General features: G+C 36.9%; 1 protein-coding gene across 7 annotated transcripts in view; it reads left to right on the top strand.

The window, feature by feature from the left end:
* The window catches only part of CSPP1 (centrosome and spindle pole associated protein 1), a 61,965-nt gene that overhangs the window by 14,774 nt on the left and 25,923 nt on the right, over window positions 1-21,268 (top strand). For 4 of the 7 annotated variants that reach the window (XM_017731001.1, XM_017731018.1, XM_017730994.1 and 1 more), the window contains 10 exons: window positions 879-980; window positions 4,378-4,817; window positions 8,917-9,018; window positions 9,664-9,746; window positions 11,501-11,594; window positions 12,550-12,607; window positions 16,213-16,403; window positions 17,297-17,415; window positions 18,413-18,491; window positions 18,824-18,944. In XM_017731001.1, coding sequence (XP_017586490.1) covers window positions 879-980; window positions 4,378-4,817; window positions 8,917-9,018; window positions 9,664-9,746; window positions 11,501-11,594; window positions 12,550-12,607; window positions 16,213-16,403; window positions 17,297-17,415; window positions 18,413-18,491; window positions 18,824-18,944 — 1,389 coding nt within the window. The remainder of the gene's footprint in view (window positions 1-878; window positions 981-4,377; window positions 4,818-8,916; window positions 9,019-9,663; window positions 9,747-11,500; window positions 11,595-12,549; window positions 12,608-16,212; window positions 16,404-17,296; window positions 17,416-18,412; window positions 18,492-18,823; window positions 18,945-21,268) is intronic. The other 3 variants (XM_017731011.1, XM_017731031.1, XM_017731005.1) reach the window with 3 other exon arrangements.

Below are 21,268 nucleotides of genomic sequence, written 5' to 3'. Positions count from 1 at the left end.
GGAAAAGAGCTTGATTCATAACACTGTAGTATAATTCTCTTTTTTTCCTGTTTATGATTGTTGGAATTGGCTATTGTAAGAGATACCCCATGCTCTAAATGTAAGGGACTGATACCAAGAAATAATGCAAATTAGAGTTTGCTTTATCTGGAGACTTTTGTATTTCATATTATGTTATTAAACTATTGAAGTACAATTCATGTATATTTTTAGACCTGAGAAAGCTGGTTATAAATGTTATCACCTTGTAAAAGCAGCTAGGACAACAAGCATAGATCCTGTTTTTCTTGGTTTTCCTTGCATTCATTGCACTTTGGACTTTTTGGAGTCAGTTTAACTGTTTGTTTGAATTTAAAAGTTCAAGTTATATCCTGAGCTGTAATTGATACATCTTGTCTACAATTGTATTTGTTCTCCTGTTTTAATTGTGAGAGGGGCAAGTCACAACTAGCCTTAACACAAAGAAAGAAATTGTATGTTTGAAAATCAACTGTAAATACATTCAGACTGGAAATGAGAAGGCAATTCCTAATTGTTGGAGAGCGGCTTTGGTAAATTTTGGAAAAAGCTTAGCAGAAGGAAACCTACCTGGTTTTAAAGATGGACCTTGATATACTGTAGTGTCTCTGGGGACTAGACTTCATGCCCAAGAAGCTGACTTCTGCTTACAGATTTCAGATTAAGAGAAAGTGCTATGCTAAGAGAAAATGAACTAAAACCTCAAAGTAATTCAAGCTTTATTTGTACATCACAAAAAATGAGAAGGGGGAGGGGGGCAAACACACAGTTTGCATTTATTCATTTAGTACTGCTGTTCTATGAAGTTAAAAGCTACAAAAAATGCAAAATTATGATGCCTTTTTCAATGCCTATTTTAGGAGAGATTACGGCTTGAAAGAAACAAGGAGTACAATCAATATCTCAGGGATAAAGAAGAATGGAATGAAAGGCTAAGGAAATTAGGGAAGAAAAACAGAGAGGTAATACAGTTTTACAGTCTTATTATTGACTCAGACATACAAAGTAAGACAAAATATACAAATAATGTTGTTCAATTAGGCCACAGTTTTATTAATGCATCTAAGAAAGTCCTGGTTACAACTCTCACACAGTGCAGTTCTTGATTCCTGCTTCTGTCGTGTCTGTCTGGTAGAAGGATGCTTTAATTCATCTATGTGCCTGAAGCAATTCTGTGGGTTGTTCTTGGTAATAAAAGTGGTATCCAAAAAAGCTGTCTATTTGAACAAAATGTTGAACTCCACATAGGGTTCCTTAGCTTTTATTTGTAGATTCTTTTTTCCTCTCTCGTGTAGAAAGCCAGGCAAGTGTAGCAGCCATCCAGAATATGGTGCTGTGCATTTGTGAATAAAGATCAAAAAGTCTTTACTGCTGAATGTGAACTAGACATATGCGTAATTGAGTTCCAGTTCTGAGCTGAGGCCTTTGATTTGTATGGCAGTAAGCAGCTGGGACCACATACACACTCACCTCTGTTGGATGGGGGAGAGAATCAGAAGGGTGAAAGTAAGAAAAAGTGTAGGTTGAGTTAAAGACTGTTTAATAGGTAAAGCACAAGCTGCTGACACTAGCAAAGCCAACCGAGGAATTCATTCACGTCTCATGGGCAGGCTGGTGTTCAGCCATCCTCAGGAAAGCTGGGCTCTGTCACATGTAACTGTGACTTGGGAAGACAAATGCCATCACTCAGAATGTCCCCCGTCCTTCATGTTGAGCATGACCCTCTCTAGTGTGGAATATCGCTTTGGTCAGTTGGGATCATCTATCCTGGCTGTGTCCCCTCCCAGCTTCCCATGTACCCACAGCCTCCTTGGTGGTGGGGCAGTGTAAGAAGCAGAAAAGCCCTTGACATTGTGTTAGTGCTGTTCAGTAGGAATTAAATTATCCTGGTATTATCAACACTGTTTTCATCACAAATCTAAAACATAGCCTCATACAAGCTACTATGAAGAAATTTGTCTCAACCAAAACTAGTGCAACAGCCAATCGGATTTTTAGGTCTGATTAGCATTGTTGGGAGACTCTTAGTTTGAGTAATCTGGAAGCAATATATTGATCCATAAACTCTTTTCAACTTTAAAATCTTGTCTAGAGTAGGTAGATTTCCTTTTTAAAATATTTTTGCCTCAGTTTAGTGATGGACTGTAATAATTTGGAACTTTCATCTAATGAAAGTTTCATTTCAGAAGTCCTTCCACTTCTTTTTAATAGGGAAATTCTAAAGTGTACAGTAGTGTGAGAGCTAGATTGTTCTATGAAGGACCTTGTATTTGTACCTAAAACCCAATAAACAGCTGAAAGTTTATTGTCTTCCTTATAGCAGCTGGCAAGTGCAAATCCCCCTATATTTGTAATTTCTGTCTAGAAGAATGTTTCTTGTCTGTCTCTAGAAAGATTGTTTGCTTATGAGAAACATCTTTTCCTTCAAGTGCATTGGAGTGTCAAATAGTTGAAAACTATTTTAATCTGTGAAGGTATCTGTAAGGCAGCATTCAGGCTTCCTGTAGATGTTGAAATTGAGTATCTCATTCTTACTGCCTTCTTCAAGGTTTGGAGTGCTACACAGCAGTGATCTCTAGGAAATACTGGCAAAAATGCAGCTTGTTTTTTGTGCAACTGAACTAAGTCTCTCAAATTTTTCTAAGTGTTTGGGCACTTAAGTTTCCTAAGCTGACTTACACAATGAAATCTATCTAGGGACTCAAGGGATTTTCTTTTTGCTTTATTTGTCAGCCACTTGGACCTTTAAGTTGTATTTTTATTACTCTTGTGTAGAAACTATTTTGCTGTCAGAAAAGAACAAACAGGAAAAAAAACCTGGTCAGGATTTGTTGAGGTTATGCCATCTCTGAGGGATATTTAACTTTGAGTGAGAGTCAAATTACATGTGACCTCCAAAGTTTGATCCAACAGTTTAGATAGTCACAGGATAAATCCTGCTCAGAGTAGTGTTAACTTCACAGTTTAGGTTAGGTTGGTCTGGCTTTATTTGGTTGAGGTTAGAAAGGGTGGAGAATCCACAGTTCCTCTGGGCAACCCATTCCATCGCTTTAACTGCTTGATCTGAACTTCTGTCCTTCTGTATCCCATTGGAATTTTCCTTTGCTGCAATTCTTTGAAAACCATGAATACTGGTGTCTCTGTAACCACCTTTTACATAGGGACTGCAATTATTAGTTCCTCCTGCCCCATACACACCCTCCTTAATCATTTTCCCGGCTGAATAAACCCAGCTCTGTCAGCTTCTCCTTGAGGAGCTCAAATACCTTAACCATCTCAGTAGCCACCCTCTGCACTTCCTTCAGTGCATCAGTATCTGTGGGGAGGGGAGGCAGAGACTGGGCACACTACACCAGAACCTAAATACTGAATAAATACGGAGCAGAGGAGAAGGGTCACTTACCTCGACCTGCACAGATACTGCAGCCCAGGGTGTGGTTAGCATTCATCACTGCAAGAGTGCTCTGCTGCCTCATGTTCAGCTCCTCGCCCACAACTAACCCAGGCCTTTTTCTGCAGAACTGCTCTCTAGGTGGTCAGTGCCCAGCCTGTCCTGGTGCATGGCACTGTTCTGTCTGAGATACAGAGTTTTGCCTTTGCCTTTGTTGATCTTCATGAGCTTTTTGTCAGCATGTTTCTCCAGCTTGTCAAGATCCTTCTGAGTGGCAGTCATACCCTCTAGTGTATTGATCCTTCTTCCCAGTTTCGTGTCATTTACATCCTTAATTTATTTTTTCATTAAATTTTGTGAAGTATGAGTTACTGTTATCTTTATTCCATTGAGGAAAGATTAGATCAAAGATTAGTACACAGAAATACTACAGGATTTATGCAAAACCATGGTTTTTATTAGGACTTCGTATTGAACACTAGTCCAGAGTGTCATAGGGTTTTTTATCTACTTAACTATCCTTTCTGATAATGACATTTCCTGAGGAGCAGAGACATTGAGTAAGAAATGCTCAGGTTAAAAGGTTGTGCTCATAGGTAAGAAGTATTGCAGACTTGCCTGAATCTGGATAGAATGAAGATACCTAGTCTCTTGAGGAAGTAAAGTTTGAAGTGTTTTTTTGATTCTTTGCACCTAAAAAACTGGAGGTCATATTGGAGTTCATAAAAGACCTGTCCAGTATTGATAGCCATTCTTCTGAAAGACATTAGATAAGAGGAACAGTACTCTCTTTTTCCTCAAGAAAAATGAATAAACCCCTAGTTTTTAAGCACTTCTTGAGGTATTTTCCTTGCTCACCTCTTACCTTTCTTCTTGATGAGGGTTTATTTGAAGAAATACAGAACTAAGGTTTTACTCAATGTGATTTGTTTATATTCAACCCTTTCAATATTGTTTCCATTAAACAGAATGAGATGCACAGGAATAAAACACCTATTGCTGTTACCAGGCTCCAGCCAGAACTACATAGAGAAGTCCAGCCCTGTAACACAGGTGCAGAACCTCCCAAGAAGGATGCCTTTACTTCCACAGAAGGTTGCGAAGAGGTGCTAAGTAAGAGATGGTTGGAGGAAGACAGGTACCACAGGTTAGATGATGAGGTTGAATTAAGAAGTCGACTATTAAATAAAAGACTTGATGAAGAAGTTCACAATCAAAGACATCGTGGATTTGCTAGCCAATCTGTAATTTCTACTAGGAAGCATCACAGACTTGATGAAGATGGTGATTTTGGGAGAAGATACTACAGAGGGGAATATGATCCTGAGACAAATGCAGAAATGGACCATAGATTTAGATGTGAAAGCACCTATGACAGAAAAACTCCCCGGAGTTTTTATTCTGAAAGGTATTCTTAGCTCCATTTTCTCCTTTATTTCTGTAGTGCTTGTTGACAGCTATGGTTTACTCTCTTTCAATATTAGAGAAAATTCCCATGTGAAAGCAGGATTGTTGTACTTACTTACAAAAAGGACCTTTGCAATAATTTATAGAAAAAGTGATGAAAAATTGGACCAGTACCTTTATACATCATACATTAAGAAACATTTTATATATTATAGCAAACCAAGGGTACTAGAAAAATTACCCCAGAAGCAGCAGTTCACAATTCATTTTTATGAAGAATGGTTTGCCAGAAAACGTATTTGAGAGCAAACCCCTGCACTGGGAACCCAGTGTTACCTCTGTTTCCTTTCTCTGTAATAGTTCCCCCAAGTCAGTTTTCAGTTCAGATTCCAAAACTGGTTTGAGCTTCAATTTTTGGTACATGTGACTATGTGTATAAAATGTAAAAGTCTATGTTTTAAAAATCCTCTTTTTTACTCCATGTCTTCCTAAATGACAGGCTTTAAACATCTGTGTAGTTGATGGCTTTAATAGGTGCTAATCTCTCTAATAACTACACAGGTTGAATAAATATTTGCGAAAGCCCAAACCGAACAAAAAGAGGGTGTCTCATATAAAACATTCACCAGGAAAACTAATATTATGTACTGTTCAGTATTAAGTAGTCTTTACTATGTTAACTGATACATCAGTTGGGTTACTTTGACATAAACTGTTAATCTTTCTCTTCTAGTTTACCTGTTTAAAAGAAAATAAAAAACGTACAGACTTCTTAATCATTCAGGGTTTGGCATTCTGGCCACCTTTAGTGATTCCATTGCAAGAACTGGTTGCTTTCAAAACCAGATGGGTTGTGGTGGGAGACAGTACCAAACTTGAAACTGATTTGTTTATATAGGTAAATAAAGCAGTGAAGTTTATTGTAAATAAATTTTCAAATGATATTTTAAAGGTGTTAATTTGTTCCCTTTCCAGGTCTTGGGAACATGAGTGTTGTAATTATTTTTATTTGTGTTAAGCCTGTTGCCAGAATTATTTTCCTGCAATTGCTTCAATGAAGGAACCAGTGTTCTTCCTTTGCAAGGCAAAATAAACACTTCTTCTTTTTTCTAGAAATAATACTTCTATGAAAAACAAAGGCATATTGTACTGCTCTAAACAGTGTTAAATATTACTATTCTTTTTTGTTGGTAGTGGCTGGTGGATGGGTTAAATGATCTTTTGAGTCATTGTTTACAGGGATAACTTTCTGGATAGCAAATTAATAACTGGGGTGAGAGGAAATGCTCTTCTACTGTAAAAGCATTTTCTGAATTCAATGAACTCATATTTCTTTTACAGTTTCAAATGCCAAGAGAGTTATAAAAATTTTTCTCCAAAAATAGCTCTTGATATTCTTTCTCAGCCTTAAAAAAAAGTAGAGGAAGTAAGTCTGTGGAAAAAATGAAATGTCTGGAAGTATTTGGGAGAGGCAGACTCTAATAAATGGGTTATTACAAAGTTTCAGACTGTGTGTTCTGGTGTGCTTCTAAAAAGTGTGTATTTATTCATAAAGTGTTTCTGAAAAAGACTAGCAATGGAAACAGTGGTTAAATAGATGAGAGGAACAAGATTGCCCATTTTCTGCTGAGATTCAGGGAAGAGAATGCAAAATTCAAAATCTGTTCCATTCTGTAGTGTATTATTGGTAGAAATGAGCAAATGAGGTTGTAGGATAAAGTGGACTTGTCCTATAGCTTTTCAGAAAGAAAATTATTAGAAGCTGAATTTGATGTCTAAGAAAGGCAACCAAAATATTTTTCAAACTAACAGCAATGTTTAATTCCGTCAGAGAATTAAAGTGAGTCAGTTAATGCTCAGGATGAGTGTCCTCTTTTTATTAGGTAGCTGTTTGCCACTGTCTAATGCAGCTGGACACAGAGTCTAATATTTAAATAAAAGTAACCATTTGATAATGTTTGAGGGTTTACTTTGTTTCTCAAAGAATTTATACAGAATTATACAGATAAACTACCAGCAAGTATGGTGTTTGAACCAACCGTAGACATCATGTTGAATATTACTATACTAGTTTTAAGTTATTCCAGAAAATGTGGATGGTGCTTATATAAGTATCTGTGACTAATATATCACCAGGCAATTCATGGGTTATTTGGAGAGACCTCTGAAACTGGTTTAGCACCATTTTTCTTTTAAAAGAGAATAGAGGTGAGAGTCTTATCTTTGCTGTTGGCAGACGTGGTGCATCTTCTTAAAATAATCTTCTGGACCATCACCTGAATTACCTGAACTTAATTTTGTACATAAGATTGTTTATGGGTTTTTGTGTATATTTTCTACTAATGAATTTTTATTGAGAATTAATTTTCAGTATATCTTTATTAAATGTGTTTTTTAATCTGGTACTTTTTTCTCATTTGCAAGGAGCTCCACTTAACCTCCTATGAAGTGCATTCAGTCTCTTCAAGGAGAAATACATCTTTTAGTTAGTTACAGCTCAGCTTCTAAAGAGTTAGCATTTTTTTCTACATTTCAGGCAAAGTCAACTTTTCCCAAATACATTTGATTCATGATGGAAACTAAGTTTGAAAGGAGACATGTTTTTATTTGCTCTACTAAAGTTCTTAGGTTTTTATATGGGGGTTATTAGTTTGGAGAGGCAGATGGTCGTAACAGGACTTTTCAGAAGGGTTTCTGTTTTGATGGAGTCACAAGGTCTGTGGCATATTTCAACAAACAGAAATTGTGACCGGGAAGTGAGAAGAATTGCAAAATGTTTTAGTTCTTAGGAGTGGAATGACCCAGCTGTCAGGTCTGTCCTGTGAACAGGAGACAACAGCTTCTTGATTGAATTGGGCCAACATGTCTGGCCCTGCTGTGCTAAGCTGGCTGCTTTTTACAAAAAAGGTTGCCTCTTGAATTCCAAGGTTTGTTTCTTTGCTTCCTTCCTGCATCGTTTCATTACACTGGGGACTTGGCTTTCTGTTACCTGACTGTGTTTCAGTCTTACGTGACCAGCCTTGTAAGGAGCAGATTGATTGTTGTCATAAAGATGATCTTGATCATGAAAGGAGATCATGTTATACCAAGAGGGTGAATGTTGTTCTTTCATGTTGTTCTGGTGGGTTGTTAAGATGCAGATCAATGTTTAATAATCTGCTTGCATCCTTTTGCCTTTGGTTATTGACTTCTATTTAAATTAGAGATAGGCAGAGCTGTGGTTCTTTTTATGTAAAAGAATGAGGTTTTTTCCCACATTTACCTTGGTTTTGGGGTTTTTTTTGTTTGCTTAATAGGAATTCCATGCCTCTGTCCAGCTCTGGAAAATATATAACTTTGTTAGCATTTGTTGGGTACTTTATTTTTCATTGAATACCTATTTTTGCCCTGTTTTGTCATGATAACTTGAAGTCCTCATTGAAGAGTTGTTACTTTGCAAGTCAAGAAAACCTTGTAAATTCTACCACCCCAGATCTTTTCAGGAATAGCTCCCTTGTGTCCATACAGTATTTGGCATCTTTGAAGTTACTTGAAGTTTCAATCATATGATTTCACTTCTTATGTAGATGACTCAAATTTTAGCTCCTGAATTTTTGTATTTATGGTTTTGCCTGTCTCTTGTCTTGATCAAAAGTCACTTCACCCTTTCAAATTCTATTGGGTGGGCAGTGAAGTGTAGATTGTCTTTAAAGAAGCTTTTCATATCTGAATTGGCTGTTTCACCAGCCTTACCCAATAGCTGTGTGCCAAAACCTGCTGAAGACTCTGCTGGCTCCTGGGGATTAAGAGCAGCAAGATCTGTTTCAATTAATGCAGTGTGAGTGTCAGAAGCCCTTCAGTGCTCAAAGCTCTTAACCAGGCTCATTATATAAAGGCTGCAGGAAAGCAGGCTTGGGAATTCACACTCCAGACAAATAGCTGCCCTGACAGTGCTAGCAAAGTGAATTATTTCTAGAAAATTGGGGTGATATTTTCAGAACTGGTTCTGCTGTCCAGTGTGCATTCAGGCAGCAGATCCATTTGCATGAAACTGCTGACCCTTCCATTTCAGATTGGCTGTTTCTAGGCAAGCATAGCTGAGTATTTTCTATTTCTTTAAGGCCCTATCTGAATGGAATGGTAAGAGATGTACCTGCAGAATATGAAGATGAATTAAAGGAGAGAGCACGTGTGCGGCCGATCTCAAGAACTGCAGATTCTAGGTGTGGTATACTGTGTATTTTTCTGATAATTGCACTGCAAAATTGTGGTGAGAGGAAAATGTTGGCTTGAAATCCCAAAACATCATCTGAAATGCCTGGTAGTTTTTTTCCTGCAGCTACAATATAGTATAACAAGAAAAACATGTTTCCTCTGAAAACTGCCATTGAAGCTTGCATGCCAGTTTTCTTTTTGAATTAATAGAGCACCTATTCTCCAACTGATGACTTTTATTGAGTCAAATAGTGTGGAATCCTGTTTTGATAGTAGTTTTGAAATTCCTTTTCTTCCTCTTGTCTTGGTTTTGCACGTCCTGACGTGATCTAAGTGGGTGAGGCAGAAGCAGAACACTTGTAAAATCCTTACGTAAACTCTTGACTGGCACCATTCAGTCTGTCAACATGGTTGAAGTGCTCAACTGAGTCAGTTTTTCTGATGGCTTCAGAAACCAAAGGCAAATGGGAATTGTGAGAAATGCCTTTTTGCCAGGCAGTTTCTTCTTTTGCTTGGGATATTTCTTTGGATTGTAGGAAAACTGTTTGTCATAAATGTGTCACATAGTGATGTAAGTGAATCTGTCATGTTTCCCACAGACTGTGCAGGAGTTTGAGTTTGATCATTCCATTTTCTTTTTCTGTCTTTGCCAGAAATCAGGTACAGATTAGTTCTTCAGCTAATGAACAGGCCAAGTCTGCAGCTGAAATGCGGTATGCAACAGGCCTTGTTCTTGGTATGTATAAAAACCTAACTAAAAACACCAAGTTAGACTTTCTTTGCATATATTATTTCTGCATGTGAATAGTTAAAAACTAGAAAAATGAGCTTTTCTTTTTCCTTGTGCTAGTTGTCTCCATGATTGGTAAATGAGTATTATTTACATAGAGAAACTAAAGCAAAACATGTTCCTTTTCCGCTTTAATGTTACAGGACTTACTAATTAATTTTGAAGAGCCCGAGTTTCTTCTTAGATTTCATTAACTTTTTAAGGCCCAGATAAACAATTAAATTATTTTTACAAAATGAAATATGGGAGAAATCTTAACCTCTGTATTGTTAAAGACACAGCTTTATAGTGAATTTTAATTGCAGAAATATGGAAAATGGTACTGTTCACAACCCTGGGCGAGAACAAATGATTCTTATTATCTCTCCTGTAGTCATAAATTTTAGCAGGAAACACTAGTATTGAGTGTCATAGAGAGAAATACTGGTGAAGACATAGCATTCTTAGCTGAATTCAGGAAACTATAAGGTAAGAATAAAAACTCTAGTAGTTCTTCAGATGGGAGCTTTTGAAGGCAAGCTAGCTTTGAAATGTGGAAAAATAGATTAACAGTTGTCAGAATAATATGTGTTCATTTTTTCATTTGAATTTACTTGATCTTCAATGCTATATGTGGCAGGGCAGGGATTCGGAACTGTTTAAAAGCAGCAATGAACCATTGGTGTTGTAGCAGTCAGTCTCTGGTCTGCCCAGTCATCTCATTTGTAGTAACCTGAGGACACAGAGGTGTGAATTTGTACTCCTAGCAGTCCTAGTTAGAAGAGTATTGTAAACCATGTTGTGAAAAGATTAAGTAAATGGAAACTTGAATTTTTTGAAAATGAGAAGTGATTTCAGACTCCCCCAAACTCACAAACCATGAGGTTATCTTGAGCATTTTGGTCACTTTGTAGTCCCAGCACAACAGTTAAATAAAAAAATCAATCAGTCATGCATCAGATTTTGTTGCTGTTGATTATTTGGCTTTTGTTTTAGTTTCCAGCTTCTTTCTCTATTATTCAGGTCTACTTCACCAGAAGTCCACAGGTGCTTTGTGTACAGAGTATGTTAGGAGTCTTTGTGTCCGATAGTCATACTATAGAAAGTACTGCTGATGTTTTTTGGGGTTTGTTTTTAAAATAAGAGAAGACCTCTGCACATATTGTGGGGGAACCACCACAAACAAAGTTTTTGGTGTTCCTTAAGGTCTACATGAGCTGTTACCATTATTTCCTTTTACATACATCCTTTTACATCTGTCGGTACTTTGCTAATTCTTAGTAGTCATGGGAACCATCCTAAAAGTGGAGCAACTTGCTTTCCTCCCCATGGGTTTGACTCCCTTCAGTTTTAATTTTCATTTTTATCCAGAGCAGTGCCTCATAATTTTGGAGTGCTGTAGTGTATCTTCCTTAGGTGAACATTAGAAAAAAAAAAAAAGTTACTTTTTTTAGTTGCTTTTGTATCAAATAGCTTTGAAACTATAGAAAACCAGGCAAACTAGGAAAGTAATAATGAAAATTCTAGTAATTTTGATCATCATACTCCAAACAAATTGTGTGTTAAAACCAGAGATCTATTTTTTAAAGTCAATAAAGATCCAGTGTTCGTACAGTCTGCTGTGCTTCAGTTTTTAAATTGACTGAAAGACAATGTTTTTGTCCAGTACCTTTTGTGTATTTTGTGGAGCATTTACACAAATGTGTGGTCATTTCCTTTAGGTGGTCAGGACCGAGAACTTCTCCAGAGAAGAAAGGAGAAATACAGACAAGAACTGATGGAACAGATGGCTGAGCAGCAGCGAAATAAGAGACGGTAATGGAAAGTTACTGTATTTTTTAAAGACAATGGCTGAAATTTAAAGGCATTCCATTAATTCAGTGCAGTAAGAAGTAATTTCATAACTAAGGGATTCCAGGTAGCTGAGTAATACTGCATTTAATTAAACTCATTGTCATGAGAGATTTAGTTTATAATGAACATATTCACAAGCTTTCAGTGAAACAAAGAAAAGCCAAATACTTTTTCATTTTTAAAACTGATTTTTAGTTTCTTAAGGGTAAAGAAGCTTTAACTAAAGTTATCTTTTTTTGCTGGTACAGGAGTGCTTAACTAGTTGGCAAAGTTGAAAATTAGTTTTGTTTTTGCCCTCCAATTTAGGAAAGTAACCTTTCATTTTTAAAGCATTTGATCATCTGGCTTATGCAGAATAATAAAAAATTAATTTCTTCCTTACCTATTAGTAGCTGTCTACTGAATAATAGTATGGATACATAAAAACACACAGCAATATTAGAGAAGGGATAAGGAATTAAAAATTGCTCGCTATTGACAGTCTCACTGTGACAAAAATTGTACATGCAGGACAAGCCTGAGCCCAGAAATTACAAAACAGTATTTATTGCTGCACTTTCAAATCATATGTGTTTAATATTAACTTCTTGAATGTGAATAAAGACAAATTTTTTAGAAATGTCCTGAAAAGTTGTAGTAAAAAAGAATTAGGTGGTTTCTCCTTTTATGGCAGTTGGATTTTTACTAGGTGAAATAGCTGATAGCCAGATACTTCTTGAGAGTTCTGTTTATTTACCAGTATTATATTACTTCCTTCCCTGACTCCAGAAGAAATCAAGTGGAATCATTGTCTTCTGTTATCCTGTATTTTCAGAGCTCTTTGAGCTACAGAGTTGTGAATTTGTGTTTTGAAAGAATGAATATAGTTGTTATTGCTTTCTGATTTGATCCTTTTTTTTAAAAAAAAACAAAACAGTGAGAAGGAACTTGAGCTCTCAGTTGCTGCTTCTGGAGCTCGAGACCCAGAAAAGAAGGTAAGAAACTTGGATTTTCTTTCATCTATGTAGCCTCTTCTTTTTTTCTTACATGCACACTGTGATTGTTCAGTCACAAAACTGTACAGTTGTGACTGAGCTGCTATAAAATGATAAAATGTTGGGCTATTTTCTTTTTAATAGGGCATCAGTATATAAGAAAATTGAAGCCAAGGATGATGAGGCTGTGTGGTGGTTTAACCCCATCCAGCAGCTGAGCCCCACAAGCAGCCACTTGCTCACTTCCCCACCAGTGGGATCAGGGAGGGAATAGGAAGGGTAAAAGCTGCAAAACTCATGGGTTGAGATAAAGACAGTTTAATAGGGAAAGCAAAAGCTGCACACACCAGCAAGGCAAAACAAGGAATTAATTCAGTGCTTCCCATGGGTAGCCAGGTGTTCAGCCATCACATGTCTTGGGAAGACAAACATCCCTCCAAACATCCCCCTCTTTCTCCTTCTTCCCCCCACTATATCTACTGAGCATGATGAGCATGGTCTGGAATATCCCTTTGGTCAGCTGGGGTCACCTGTCCCAGCTGTGTCTCCTCCCACCCTCCCAGGCACTCCCAGTTCCCTCACCAGCATGGCAGCACGAAAAGCAGAATAACAAAACCATCTCTATATTATCAATCCTGTGTTCAGCACAAATCCAAAACACAGCCTCATAGCAGCTACTGTGAAGAAAATTCACTCTTCCCTAGCTAAAAGCAGCACAGGCTGTAAGTCATTGCACATGCTTTTAGTTTAAGAGGAAAATACTTTCATGGAAGTTATTGAACATTTTCTTTTGCTGTGTCCAAGTGGAAATTTGTACCAACAGTGGGTATCATGGAAAGAATACTTAGTGTCCAGTGGTAGCCTCTTCCATACACACAGTAGTAAACTTTCTTTGGGAATGCAAAGTATGCTTTTCTCTTTCTTAATTAAAAAAAAAAAAGGTTGTTTTGCAGATGAGTTGATCTCATTATAGCAGTTTTTAATTTAAAATTTGTAAATTTTTTAAAGTGATCCAATATAGTATTTAGGATTACAAGCATTTTTACAGGATTTTGTAAAAAGCAAGATGTTTAGTATTGTGTTGTTCATAAAGACTTAATGCAGAGTTACTACTGTCTCCAATTCCTTAGTAAGGTGATGATTACATTAAGAATTTTGATTAATATGTATCCAGGAGTAGGTCATCAGCACAAGTAACATCAGGAGGAGACTGACAGTCTTGCAGAGACTGACAGAACTTGTATGATTTGCATGTACATGCTAAGTGCCCAAAGGCATTACAGGTTGGGTATGGTGGAGATGTGCTGTTTAAGATGCAGGGTGGTAACTTTTGTGCAAGAATAGACTGGTTATTCATTTAACTGGTTACTGGTTTAAATTATCAATAGTGCTGGTTTGGGGGATGCTACAACACTGAATGAAACTTGGGCCATTTCTGGGGGGTTCAGTAGAGGTGAAAGAAGGCCCTATTTGCTAGAAAATGTAGATGAATGAATAGCTGTAAAATGCTATTAGTCAGGTCCTTGTGGGTCCCTTCCAACTCTGAATATTCTGTGAAAGCATTTCTTTCTTTCTGTGAAGCTTGTAAGACAGGAGACTAAGAACGCACAAAGACAAGCAATGAAGCTGAATCAAAATTCTTACTCCTAAATGGGGAGAGTGAATACCTGTCTGGTTGCATGTTCCTGCCCTCCCTGCTTAAAGTGTCTGTCATGCTTGTTCGGTCTCAAACTGATTCAGCTTGGTTATCTGGCAAAAATCTGAATCTTTTTTGCTGCTTAGTTTGTATGGAGAGGTCAGCTGGTTGATCAGGGATTCAGATGGTGAAAGGGAGAGGGATGGAGTGTACAGCTGGGAGACAGGCAGGAGAGGAGGCAGAACTGAGCAGAGGATGCTGGCTCTTCTGGCTCAGCAGGCTGCAAGGTCAGTATAAACAGTACTGTGTAATCAAAGCTGACTGTGCAGAAGCCTGCTGTGCTGCAGCACTCAATATACCATACACATCTCAGTCAGAGTCTGCAAAGTGCCTGTCGTAGGAACAAAATTATATCTAGAGTAAGTATAGGGCATGCATAGTGTTTTAAAAGCACTAATTTAGCTGAAAGCCTTCAATTAAGTTGAATTGCTACATTCATTAAGCATCAGTCACTGTTAGCTTTAAATTGGCTCTCAGGGAGAGATTCTAATTAGGTGGATTTCTTGATTAATTACAGGTTGGTTAAATAGCAATGCCTAATTAAGAATCTATAAATGTAGACTGTTGTATATGCTGCTTGTTTAAAGTGAAACGATCCGTAGGATGAACTGAGTACTGAAGTCACATCTGAAATCAGCTCTAGAGTTGAAATCTGGGGCACTTTGGGAACAGTTCAGATTAAAGTTTTTAGTGAGAAAGGCTGTTTTAAATGTTCTGCTGCTCAAGACACTGGATTTGAAAAGACAAAAAGTCTGTAGACCGCTTTATGAAGTTCAGTTGCTTTAGCTAATATCTGTTATCTGATTCTGTATTCACATCTAGAAATTTGAAGTTAAATGTTATAAACAAATATTCATGTCTAGTAGATTTTGAGAATTTTTATCCAAACGCTGTAGTCCATGATTGGCGAGTACTAACTGCCTTGCATACACTGTCTTGCAGCTAAGAGATGAGGAGGTAAAGATTTAATATTTTCTTGAAATATTTCCATATTGTAGGGTATATGATTTTCTGGTAGATATTTAATATGTAGCTGGTTTCAGGTCTTACTTTCTCCAAATGCATGTTAGTTGAAGAACTTCAATATTAGGACCAATAAATTCAGAACAAAATCTCTTTTACTTGTACACTGTATGATTCGTTTCAATTTTCCTATTATATTGCCTTATTTAAACAAACATTAGAATAGTTATGCAGAGCAGTTGCTATAAGGGCTTTCTGGGTTTGATAGGATAATTCTGAAACTAACTGACTTGCATGCCTTCACATTATTTGCATGTTGCTTTTGACTCTCTTCTGAGGCTGCCAGTTATCAATAAACATTTGCTACTTCTGTTTTAAAAAGAACTCCCCCCAAAAATTTGTAATTGTTGTGGTTGAAAAAATTATTAAGATCAAAGGAATTTAAAAAATAAAATAATGGTATTGCAAGGAAATGTTTATTGGAAAAAGTCTCAGTGTGTATTTGATTTTAGTTTTAACTGACTATGAGCTATTTCAATCTTGGGGTGGAGGGGAGGGATTTCAGAAAATTTTCCTATGCATTATATGAGAATACTGTCACTATAGAAAATTGGCAGCTGTAGATAAACTGTTCTACAGACAGCTGTGGAAATGTTCTTTTTTTCTGGACATTAACTAGATTTCTGAAACCTGTGATAAGGTTGCTTTTTGTAAATCTCTGATAAAAGTTCATCAGAGATTGACAGAGATTTCCTTGTAGGGTTAGACTCCCAGTAGATCACTGGGAGGAAAAAATGCAGTTTCTACAAATTTGAACAGCTAGTTGTGATCCTGTGTTTAACCCAACGTAAATGGAGGTTCAGAATATTTCCTAGTAATAAAGTAACTGTTTTGGTTTGGTTTTTTCCCTCTCTCTTTTTCTCTTACTTCTATTTTTTTCCTTCAGCCAAATAGATTGAAGCAATTTGGCTTCACAGCAAGAGCTTTTGAAGAGAAAGTACCTCCTGAAAGGCCCAGGGTGGCTTTCCAAACTCCAATGCCTGCCCGTTCAGCCTCTCCAGTGAATGAAGACTCTCAGAGTGATAAAGACTTTCAGAGGAGTCTAGTCAGCAGTCTTGGGGAAATGGCAGCTCCCAGGTGCTTCATCATCATGTTCGTTTTGCATGTTAAAGGAGATTGTTGTTTAGCATGTTATAACTGCTGAGGTAGAGCTCAGTGGTGCTGCTGATCATTCTCCAAGGAACTGATGAAGGTAGAAATAGTATTTTGACAAGTAACGGAAAACTAACTGCTTTGAACTGGAATAAACTTTTAATGTCAGTTTCTTCACAGTTTATTTGAAAAAATCCATGGAGGCTGGATTATCTCTGCAGGCAGCTCTTTTCTAGTGGATGTTTGTGTAGATAAGGATTGTAGAAATTATGTCCATGCCTGTAATATTGAATCACGTTGTGAGGATGCTTGGGCACATGCCCAGCAGAGTCCATGTTTTCAGAAGGCTGGTATGGCATGAGTTTGGCCCCTGCTAATTAAGCAGTCTCCCAGGGCTGAGCTCAGGAATGCACTGTAGGCAAGGACAGCTTACACTAGATGGTGTGATTGTGACTAAACTATTCAGGGAGAGAAGGAGCTTCAGGCATGTGGCTGAAGCTGTGCTGTGCTACTCACCCTTTGACCAGATTTTGCCTTGTTTTCTTTATTAATGTAGCCAGGAAGTACCATTAACTGAGCCACTTAAAGAAGGTGTGCTTGTTTTCTGTTCCTTAGATCCCTGGAATAGTCTGGGATCATGTACTACTCCCTCAGGGAAGGTTAATTCCCTACTGAAACTTACTGCATCTTGTTCCTGCATGCCACTAATGAGAGGTCTTCAGCTGAACTGAATCTGGAATTTTTCCATAATTAATTTTCTTTCTAGTCCTGTCCCCACTCCATTCTCTTTCTCTCCTTCTCTCCTCCACCCACTTCTTTTGATGACATCTTTTCAGTTGTACAACAAACCAAGGAATTGTGTCCCTTTTTTCTTTAAGGCTTGCACCGTTGCCACCGCCTCCACCACCAGTTTTGACAGACAACTATAAAACACCTTATGATGATGCTTATTACTTTTATGGGGCTAGGAATCCTTTGGATCCTGCTCTTGCATATTGTAAGTTGATGATTTTAGGTGGATTGGTTGTTAGAGTGATTCATATGACTGCTTTTAATCTAGTTAAATGATGGTAGTGTAGAACTTGTAACAGCAAATTAAACCTGTTTTTTAGAGGCGTATTGAATGAAAAGGGCTTTTTTTCAAATACTGTTTTTGAATGAAGTAATTCTCTCCAGCAACAAAAAGGGCTGTGACTTCCAGAAATCTTGTTCATCACTTGGACAAGCTCTAATCTCAGATTCTTTGCTGTTACTCCTTCCAGATTATTTTCTTTATAATTTTGATAATTAAAACATTATTTCCTAAAATCACTTAAATAATGATTAATTACATGCTTAGGCATTGTTACGATTTCAGATATAATTGTCAATATTTTAAAGATATTTATTAATACATTAAAATATTAAAATAATGTCTGAAGTAATCTACTTTTATATTTTAAGAACTTCTTTTTTGTCTGTCCTTTGACTGCTTCATGATGATCTCATGATTGAAACAATTGTGATGTGTGTAGGGAGGGACTGGATTACGTGGTGTTTGTTTTTCTCTTTTTTTCTTCTTCTTTCTTTTTTAGAGAAAAATCCAGAAATACTTAAAAAAAATTTTTGTGCTACCTTCATAGCAAAGGTAAAAAATAAGGAGAAAAAAACCTTAGAAAAATAACTCTTTTACTAATTTATTTGAATGACATTTGGAAAGAATGAGGACGAGTGTCACCATTAAGCGAGTAATTTAATTTTAGAATATTTTAATGAAGTAATTTGTAAAATTTAAAGAGGTTAAAGTTGAATTTAAGAAATGGACTTGTACCTTGGCATTGTATTTTTTGCTTTAGAGGGCATTCAGGATTAGCTAAGTTTGTTACAGAAGCTGAGAATTCTGTTTGTTCTGCACTCACAGAGTTTGAGCAGTGAACTCTGTTCTTTTAAATAATGAAAAATATTTATATCTGAGCATTCAAAATTTAAAATAGGGTTTATTTTTTCACTTGCAGATGGTACAGGTATGATGGGAATGCAACCCACACCTAGTCTGGATCCTCCTTTAGGCCAAGCCCCAGTAGAGCAGTCCATGTAAGTATTATCTGTATCATATTCTTTGTGTGTATTTTTCTGTATTGATATACTTTTTGTGTTGGTAGTATTTTGCTGAGAACAGATATGCCTTTGAAATAAAATGTGTTAAAGACAACTCTTCAAACTTCTAATAAAAGATTTTTATCTAGACAGTAGAAGAGTTATTCAGTGAACTGCTATTTTCATATGGATTTAAGAAAATGTTTGGGATTATAAACTGCCAGACTGTGGGAAAGAACAGCTCTTAACTTCAGGAAGGGATTTTTTTTAATTACCCCACTTTGGACCCTGTGATATTTTCCTTTTATATGTGTGATTTTTCAATTTAGAAATAACATTGGACAGAGGAATACAGGAGACAGACAAAGAAGCATGGGAGTGTATTCAGAAGAAAAAGCAAAGCCTTCCAAAGAGGCAACATTATCTTATCAACAAGAATTACAACAGCAGGTACTGAGTGATAAAGTTTCTGACTCTTTATTCTTCTATTTTTTGACATAAAATGGTGGCAACTCTAGTACTCTTTAAGACAATTTTATTTAGCTTTCAAGTAAAAAGCTTTCTAAACTCTTCTTCCGTTCATGACTTCCTTCCTCTGACGCTGCTTTAGCTCATTTTAGCTCTTCAGGTGGACAGTAAGCTCTTCAAATTTTTTGTCAGAGGCAGAGAGAATGTTAAGAATGTTACAGCAAACACATTAGTTCCAGCCATGTAGCTTTATATTATTATTTTCATGAGCATAAGCACCTGCATCTTAAAAGGAATGGCTTGTATTGCTCTGATATTCCATTATTGCTACAATAATTAGGAACAGTCTAATTTCAGTAAGTTCTTCATGATCATTTGGGCACTAATTCAAAGGCTTGCCTCATGTTTATTTCCAGTGTGTTTGTAGGTGGTGTCTTAATTCTTTTCAGCTTCTTTTTTGAAAGACTAAACAAATTTTTCAGGTCTCCTGTTCCAGTAGACATCCAAGTCCTATATTCATTTTAGTGGCCTTTTGCTGCTGTACCTTGCGGGAGTTTTTAGTTATAAAATGTATTTGACCATGATGAGACATGTCTCTTTGGAAGAAATTTTGCTAGAACCCAGTTCAGTGGCACTTAACATTTTCTTGTTCTATTTTTTCTCTATTTCTTTGGTAGTGGTAAATAATAGGTATAAAAATACTGTAGTTCTAATTATGATTGTGCATAAGGAATAAATGAGAGGCTGCCAACCAAGGTCGAATAAAGAATAGAATAACCATTTAGGAATAGTGTCAGGTACTGTACATGTGGTTCTCTGAAGGCATTTTCTCACTACAGTCTCAAGTAAGTTTTACCTCCCTATATGAGAGACTGCACAGATCTAATAAATGTGGCATGATACAGTCTTTCAAAGTTATTATGGTTCAAAGCAAACAGAGGGTATTCTTTTTTTTTTCCATAGACAAACCCGACTGATGATTTTTATAAACACTTGAAGGGGCTAGATGGGTTTTTGTTGACTCATTATATCTCTTACAAAATTGTGATTACTTGGTAAATGGAAATTATAGAATCATAGAATGGCCTAGGTTGGAAGGAAGCTTAAAAATCATCCTGTTCCAATCCCCCTGCCATGGACACCTTCCACTAGACTAGGCAGTGTGAAGCCCCATCCAACCTGGCCTTGAACACTTCCAGGGATGGGGCATCCACAGCTTCTCTGGGCAACCTGTTCTAAAGCCTCACCACCCTCATAGTGTTTTATTTAATTATATTTATCTAATGAAACGTTTATCTGATGCACATGAGAAATAAACTTAAGAAAATTACAGTAACATATTTCAACTACATAAATAATGTTTTAAAAGCTTTGAGTAGAAGATGGACTTTTTAACGGCTGTTCACTTTATAAATGCTACAGTTATTAGGAGACTTAGTTCCATAGATGATTTTGAAGAAAAAGAAGAGCAAAGCATATGAACATTCCTGTGTTATATACATCGATCATAATGTATTACTGCTGAAAACTATTTTATGAATGATTATAGAATTGTGGAACATTCTGTTAAAGCATTTATTATTAGGAGTCACCTCCAGTCTAAGTTTTGGTTAAACAAAACATACCAGATTGAGAGAAGCAAGTGCAGTAATATTGTAGAATTTTGCCGTTTTAATTTTCAGGCAGTATAAAAATTTGTATCAAAGATCCAAAGATAAGGAACTTTTGATCTAGTGCAAATGTCAGATGTGAACATTTCTGGAACTTGGAAGTCTGTAGTGGTTTGGTTCAAAATATCTATTACTTACTTATTTTATTTCTGTGAGATAAGAATTTGGAGAAAGCAAAGCAGGCACAAAACTTAAAAGAATATGAAGAAGTTTTTTAACAGACCTAAAAGAAAGAAAAATAGTCAGACTAAACCTGCAGGCTACTTCTCCTCCCCCCACCTTTCTCCCTTCTCCCACTGACAAAGTAAAAAGACAGTCCTTGAGATGTCCAGTCAGTTTACCACTTCTATAATAACCCTTTTTTCAGTTCACTTAGGGAGAGGAGTCTCTCTTGCTCATGCTATGGAGACATCTCCACAAGAAACAGTTGTCTCTTGGCTTCAATATCACAGCAAGACAGCCGCCCGGGTTGGTTCTCTGCTCGCATGTGGAAGTCCCTTCCCTCGACTTCCAGCTTTCCCCACAACTGCTTTCGAGGGTTCAGTCTTGAGCTACTGGGGTACCATTTTAAGGATGAGCTGTTCAGAAGCAAAGGTTCTCTTCACCTATCTCTGGGAGCATCTTCATCTCTAGGAA

Source organism: Corvus brachyrhynchos, unplaced genomic scaffold (assembly GCF_000691975.1).
Source record: "Corvus brachyrhynchos isolate BGI_N302 unplaced genomic scaffold, ASM69197v1 scaffold961, whole genome shotgun sequence".
In the NCBI taxonomy this organism is placed as follows: Eukaryota; Metazoa; Chordata; class Aves; order Passeriformes; family Corvidae; genus Corvus; species Corvus brachyrhynchos.
Note: the sequence above shows the minus strand (reverse complement) of the source record. Positions and strands in the feature narration are given on the sequence as shown.